Source organism: Daphnia magna, linkage group LG3 (genome assembly GCF_020631705.1).
Source record: "Daphnia magna isolate NIES linkage group LG3, ASM2063170v1.1, whole genome shotgun sequence".
NCBI lineage: Eukaryota > Metazoa > Arthropoda > Branchiopoda > Diplostraca > Daphniidae > Daphnia > Daphnia magna.
Genome location: NC_059184.1, coordinates 7930344 through 7938056, shown reverse-complemented (window position 1 = coordinate 7938056; position 7713 = coordinate 7930344). Strand labels below are relative to the sequence as shown.

Sequence of the window (7713 nt, the reverse complement as noted above, 5' to 3'; positions counted from 1 at the left end):
TCTCTACAATGGACCTGGAGAGTGGGTATTGGCAAGTACCCATGCATGAGGAACACAAAGCTAAAACGGCGTTCGTAACACCAGATGGCCTTTACCAGTTTCTGGTAATGCCGTTTGGATTGGCATCAGCCCCAGGCACCTTCCAGAGGATGATGGATCTAGTGTTGTCAGGTCTAAGGTGGACGATTTGCTTAGTCTACCTAGACGACATCATCATCTACGCGGGAAGTGCAAACGAACATCTAGTGCGCATTCGACAAGTGCTAACAGCACTGCATAACGCAGGACTAAAGATTAAACTAGTGAAGTGTCAGTTTGCCGCCCAAGAAGTGAAGGCTTTAGGCCATGTAATTAGCGGAGAAGGCATTCGCCCTGACCCGGAAAAACTAAAAGCTATAGAAAACTTCCCGTCACCAAGCTCGTTACAGAAACCGGCTGAACAACTAAAGTGCGTTCGCAGTTTTATAGGATTGTGTTCCTATTACAGACGGTTTATTACTCAATTCGCTCACGTAGCTAAGCCCCTGACAGACATGTTCAAGAAGGGAGGAAGCTTCGTGTGGGAAGTGCCGCAAGAAGAAAGCTTCAAGACATTAAAGCAAGCGTAAGTGAAAGCCGCTACACTAGCTTATCCCGATTTCACAAAGCCTTTCGAAATTCACCCAGATGCGTGTGATTACGGTCTTGGGGCAGTGCTGCTACAAAGAGTGGACAACGTAGAAAGACCTCTGGCCTATGCAAGCCGCCTCTTGGCAAAAAGTGAAAATAACTATTCCATATCGGAAAAAGAATGCCTTGCGTTGGTCTGGGCAGTGAAGAAGTTTCGAAGTTACATCTGGGGAATGGAAACCATCGTGGTAACCGATCACCACGCCCTGTGCTGGCTACTCAGCAAAAAGGATTTAGCAGGACGTTTAGCACGCTGGAGTCTTCAACTACAGGAGTTTCTCCTAAGAGTCGTGCATCGCAACGGAAGATTGCACACAGACGCAGATGCGCTATCACGCTACCCCGTGAATGTCGTAACAAGTTCAGACGAGGGTTTAACATACATTCTGGCCGCGTTAAGCATCGACCAGGACACTAAGAAAGAATTCCAGCGCGCTCAACAAGAAGAATAGAGCGAAGCGTTTGCCGCCATCAAAAAAGGAAAGGTGTCGGGACGCTATCGAATCAAAGATGACTTGCTGTTCTATGAGAAGATCGGGGACGACGGACGTCTTTTAAAATTGTGTGTACCACAGTCGTTTAAAGAGGAAGTTATGCGTTCGTGCCATCATGACATTACCGCAGGTCACCTAGGATTAACGCGTACTTTAGCGAAAGTACGTGCTCGTTATCATTGGTGGGCAATGGCCGAAGACGTAAGTGAATTTGTGCGTAGTTGTCGAGAGTGCTAATCTCGCAAACCTGTGTACCAGGGACCCGCAGAATTTATGGAAGTAAAAAGAACTGAACGCCCGTTCGAGAGACTAGGATTGGATATCCTAGGCCCGTTCCCACTATCAAAGAAAGGGAACAAGCAAATTATCGTGGCAGTCGATTACGTAACAAAATGGGCCGAAACGAAATCACTTCCGACTGCTGACGCAAATGAAATAGCGGATTTCCTAGTGAAAAGTATTTGGTTAAGACATGGAGCACCACGTCAATTAACAACAGATCAAGGCCGCTGTTTTACCGCAGAAGTGACACAAAAAGTGATACAGGCGCTCGAAACTAATCATCGTACCACGACAGCTTATCGTGCGCAAGCCAACGGACTAGTGGAACGTTTAAACCATACATTGGCAGACATGTTGTCAATGTACGTGAGTGCTGACCATCGTGATTGGGACGAGTCGTTACCATTCGTAACATTCGCCTACAACACAACCCGGCACGAAACTACGGGAAAAACCCCATTCTACTTTGTCTACGGAAGAGAAGCTGTACTTCCGATAGACGTTACGTTGAATGCAGACCCAAACCACCTGAAAATCGTAATTCATCGGAATGGGCAAATCAACGTCTGCAGCAGGCTCGACTAGAAGTACAAGCCAGAGCCGCCTCAGTACAACAAAAACAAAAAGAAATCTACGATGAAAATCGTAGAGAAGCAACCATGTACCTACCAAATGAGAAGGTACTGGTCTACAAGCCCATTAGAAAAGTGGGCAAGTCAGAGAAACTTCTACATCGTTGGTTTGGACCCTATACAGTAGTGAGGCAAACAACGCAAAGCAACTACGAGCTTCGATTAGGCAAATCACCAAAAACAGAAATTGTGCATGTCGAACGAATGAAACCATTCATTGACATGACTAGTGTTGCACAGTGTTCCAAAAATCCAGTGCCTTCTGAAAATTTGCAAGAAAATCAAAATAAGGGGCCAGAAAAAGAAGCATCTGCCAATGCTCAAGATCAAGAACAATCAGAAGAAACAAATACAAGGCCCTCAGAGGAAAATGGTGCACAGTCAGAAACTGCAGAAACAAATACTGACGTACCAACCGTACCGCCAACAAGACAAGGAAGACAAGAAACCGTGCAAATGGCAAGATCAGAAAACACAGGCATACGAAGATCTGCTCGCATAGCTCAAAGAAAAACAGTGATATTGACCCTACCTTTGATGCTGCTGCTTTCCGTGATGTCAGGACCAACAACTTCCAAAGGGATACTCGCCTATTAAGGCGTTATCTTCAAATCTGAAGGAGAGATAGCCTTTTCAGACTCTGAGTGGTTAGTCGTCACCGACTTCACATTCAATCCTTTAGAAACTGTCATTAAAACTCTACATGATGTATTAGGAAGAAAGGTCAACACTCTGAACTTCAGATACGAAGGTCCAAACGACGGGTTTAAAAAACGGATAAAAGAAGAGGTCGAGGAACGAGCACGAGCAGAATTTAAAAACCTGAAAAAGAGTCAAGAAAGACTTAGAGAACTAAAACAAGCAGTAAACATAGGCAGTACCCGTAAGAAAAGAGGCCTAATCGATGGAGGAGGAAAAGTTCTCAATTGGCTCTTTGGGGTGTCAACTGAAGAAGATCTAGAACACGTCAACAATCATGTTGAAAAGTTATCAACAGAAACCACTTCAATCGCTCACGCATGGGAAGTGCACGCGTCACTAATCAACGAGACGCTTTGGGAAACAAAATCAACGTCGAACGCCGTTGAAGAACTGCAAAATGCTTTTGAAAAACTAGAACGTGAGGCGTGGAAAACAGATCACAAAATTGATGGAATTACCCAAGAAGCTGAAAAACATGAAATAGCCAGAGCAGCCATTGAAAACACCTTTCGTGAAATCAAGTCAGCCTTGGCATGGCTGGACGAATCAATTGAAGATTTTGCCGTCGGCCTAGCAACAATGGCAATGGAAAGACTTCCAGCACTACTTTTCCCACCTATGCAAATCCAAGCAGTGTTAAAGGAAATAAAAGCAATTTTGCCATCTGGATGGTCATTGAGCCCTTCTATTCAAATGGGAGACACCTGGCAAGTTTTTAAAGACGCAAAAGTAGCAGTGGCAGCAATTGAAGACAATTTAAGAATTTTCATTCACTTACCTGTGTTCGAGTTCCCATTTGGATTCACACTATACGAGGTAATAAGCTTGCCAAGACCAGCGAAAAACGCCACCCAAGGGGCACAGTTTCATCCGTTACCGGCATTCTTAGCTGTGGCAAACGATAGACAAGCGTTTACCGAATTGTCAACACACGAAGCACATCGCTGCATGATGACAACCACATCGATTTGCCCTATCAGCAAAGCAATAAACAAAAGGAATAGGGAACCAAGCTGCGCAATGGCATTGTTTCTAAAAGATGAGAAAAGAAGCCGCGTACAATGTTCAACAAAATTATCTCCATGGACCGGACAACAAACTGTATACCTGGGACACCGAAGATGGGGATACACCTCAGCACAAGAAATGACAATCACCATAACTTGTCCAAACAGCAGAGGAAAAACTAACACAGTGATTAAACGTGAACCTTTTGACGTGTTTGAAGTTCCAACAACATGTACGGCATACACAGAAGATTGGATTTTTCAAGCAAGCTTCAAGAAGAACGTCAAACATTCGTTGAAGAACGTTACACTACCGCCGCTATCCGAATTGGAAAATGCAGACCTCATTCCACAAGAGTATGAAACGCGGAATATGGAAACGGCAGAGCCAGAAATGAGAAAATGGAAAAATAGGCCTCAGGCAACAAGCAAGGCCTCAATACAAAGCCGCGTTACTCTTATGGGGGAACATTTACGGATAATAGAAGAAGAAGAAAAAGAAAGAAAGAACACCGAACGTACAATCAACGTCCGGTATCCCTTCGAAATTATCGCTGCTATAGCCACACTGTTTCTCAGCCTGGCAATAGCACTATTTCTTAGCAGACGACAAAACAAAAATGTTTTGTCAAATCTGACTAAACGAGTGAATGAACTCGAAAATCGACTGAAAAAACACGAAGAGGAACTTGAAGAGCAGCTGTAAAATGATCTTCATACGCCAGCAATTTTTTTTCCCTCTTCTTGCTTCTTAAACTTTATATTACGATTCTCATTTTGAATGTTCCTATAGTATAGGCATAGGAAAATTAAAAGAAAAATATTTCTTTTGATATAGAATTAGAAATTCTACTGTTAAAATGTTCTTTTTGAAAAACATTTTAGACTAAATGCTCCAAATGTTATCAATAGAAATAGGAAATTCCCTAAAATAACCCGAATATGAACGTTCCTTTCAAATAACTAGAAAATAACATAGTTATTTTGAACTGTGCTAAAATTGTATTGCAATCGGGACGAGTTGCAGTCTGAGAGGGGGGATGTAACGCACAGCTGACGTAGGGTTATGCAATCTATAGAATTTATCTCATGGTTAACTCCAGAGAGTTAGATAAACTGATGATTATTAAATGTCACAGGAAGGTTATCACCCAATTACTTAAATCCCTAGAACAGGAGAAAACGCCCAACGATGGTATAAAAGAAGACCACTCGGCTGGATCTGGGCTCCTTCCGTCTTAGTTATTCTTATGTGTCAAACTTGTTTAAACCTTGTTTCCCTTATTCTTAGTTTACTCTGTAGTCAATTCTCTTTGATTTCCAAATAAACGGCTCTGACATCGATCGTCCGTTACAATATGTCGGAGCAATTGAGAGCAGATGAAAGGGGATGAGACCGATCCAAAGATTTGTCGCTGCATCTCATATACTGTGGGGTTTTTTCGAGAACCAGGTGAACGCCATAGAAATTGTAGGGCGAAACGGTCTTCTTTCTTCACGCCAACTTGAAGAAACATTTGTTGAATATCCCCAGATAGGGACACCGACTTTTGTCTGAAGAGTAGAAGGGTAGCACCTATGTCATTGATGAGATTAGGACCCTTTAACAATACTTCGTTGAGTGCAACTCCTTGAAACTGTGCCGAAGCGTCGAAGACCACCCTAACTTTTTCGGGTTTTCGAGGATTTACGACTCCAAGATGGGGAAGGTACCAATTTCTCCCAAAAGTGACCTTCAATTCACTTTCTTTGAGAGGCCGCGCGAATCCGTTTGCCACATAGTCATCGATTACGGCTTTGTATCTCTCAGCAAAATTAGAATTGTGAAAAAATTTTTTTTTGATGGAGAAAAGTCGACGCAATGCACTATTGTAATTGTCGGGTAATGCGATATCTTCTGAAAGCCATGTTAGACCTACTTCATACCTGGTTCCATCGAATTGAATAGTTGCATCGAATTTCTTCCTCGATAGTTTATCCTCGGTTGATTCTAGCGGTTGAGCTGGAGTTACAATTGGAAAGCTTTCCGTTTCCCACAATTTGTCAACTTGGCGCAAAAGTAATGCTTCCGTCGGTGATTCTTGTACATGGTAGCAGAGTTTTTTCACCATCAGCAAGGGTTTGTTCGAACGACAAACCGTTGAATCATGTTGCTTCGTCCCTAATGTTAGATCGCCAACGCAAGTCCAACCAAATGGCGTCAATAAACCAAAGGGAGCGTCGGTTCCAACAGGAGGTAGTCTTTCATCGAGACGTAAGTGCAGCCATTGGTTTCCCGCTCCAATAAGGATGGTTAATTCTCCAACATCAACCAGTTTTACGTCTTTGAGATGAGGGTAACGACTTCGGATCTCCATTAACTCCTTCGGTGGGCATGGTAACTTTAGGTACTGAGTCGGCACAGTAGAGACCTGCTTTAAATCCGATTCGAAAGATCTATCACGAGCCTTCACATTCAGACTAACCGTAGTTGATTGAAACTGTGGGTCTTGGCCGCGAAACGAGCCAAAGGATACATTCCTTGCATTCCCTTTGCATTTGAGCTGTTTAGCTACATCCTCTCCAATTAAGTTAACGGTCGCGCTTGGATCTAGAAAAGCGAAAGTTTCTATTACCACCCCGTTAGCTTGAAGTAACACAGGAACGATAGCTAGGGAAGTGTTGATAGCCATATCCCTGTTTTTAATGGTCATTGTGCGACCATCAGACGATTTTGCTGATGGCTGGCCTGCATTTTTAGTGGTTGAAGCATTCGTGGGATAAACTCGGGGTGCTCCACGCAATAGAGGGTGGTGTCGTTGACCACAGTTCCCAATGTTGCAGACGTTTTCGGTGGGACACTCAGTTCCCTGATGTGTTCCAATCAGACACCTGAAACATAATCGTTTCTCTTTTACCCACTCCACTCTAGCTGTAACATCTAGATCTTTGAATGTGGAACAGTTTTTTATCGAATGGGCGTTATCACAATAAATGCACTTCTTAATAAAGCCTTTCTTCAGCGATGACGAATTACTCTCAGAGGGAGGACTTTGTTGCGGTTTCTTGACTGGTGGAGTTGTGGAGGTGTGAAAAACAACAGGACCTTTACCAAAGAGACGAGTTGGTTTGGTGGAAGGCTTAGCACTTCCCGCTTTCTTTTCCTTCTGTGGAGCTGGTGATCTATGAGTAGACGGCCTGGTCATCAAATCACCCATCACCATCTCGTCTATCCACTTTGCTAGATCCTTGAGAGTAGCTCGTGTTGGAGTCATCCGGTACACTTTCACGCCCCAGCTACTTTTCATTCGCGGAGGTAAACGGGAGACGACGTGTTCCAGAGCCATTCCCGATTCCAAGTCTTGCTCATATCCGCCGGTCCTCAGGGCATGCATGGCTCCATGAAGAGTTCGTTTGAGCTTGGCTAGTGCCTCTGAATCATCATCTCGGATCAATGGAATATTCATAAGAGCCATCAAATGGCTCCGAGCCACAACTTGTGGTTGACCATATCGCTTTTTCAGTTCTACTAAGGCATCATAATAAGTGGACGGATTGTCCAAGTATTCGGCTATGTAGGAACGAACTTCTGTAGTGAGCAACTGCTTTAAGAAAGTATGGCGTTGAGCGTCCAATGGTACCACATTATGGATCATGTCCCTAAACGAAGAGATGAAGGTTGGCCATTACTTTGGATCACCATTGAATGGCGTTATCTTTATCTGTGGTAACGCATTCATTAGCCAATTTGGGCTGAACCCCGCTGAAGCTCTCCTTGGTGGAGGTGTACGCCTGTTAATCCAATCATCGCTGCTGAACGATGGCATTAAAGGAGGTGGTGGACCACCTCTCCCCGCTTGCTGTAATGGTCTAGGATTGTACTCAGACGTGGGCGGGCTCCCAATCGTTGATACAGGTCGAGAGGAATCGAATCTATATCGATCGTTA

General features: G+C 43.8%; 1 protein-coding gene across 1 annotated transcript; it reads right to left on the bottom strand.

Moving 5' to 3' along the window:
• Window positions 1-5078: 5078 nt before the first annotated feature.
• On the bottom strand, window positions 5079-7421 carry LOC123470617. Its single transcript, XM_045171152.1, has one exon. The coding sequence runs from the start codon at window positions 7419-7421 to the stop codon at window positions 5079-5081; it is 2343 nt and encodes a 780-aa protein (XP_045027087.1).
• Between the last annotated feature and the right edge of the window lie 292 nt (window positions 7422-7713).

What these genes read in the sequence shown, in the direction of transcription:
- LOC123470617 (XM_045171152.1), bottom strand. Translation starts at nt 7,421, where the DNA reads ATGATCCATAATGTGGTACCATTGGACGCTCAACGCCATACTTTCTTA.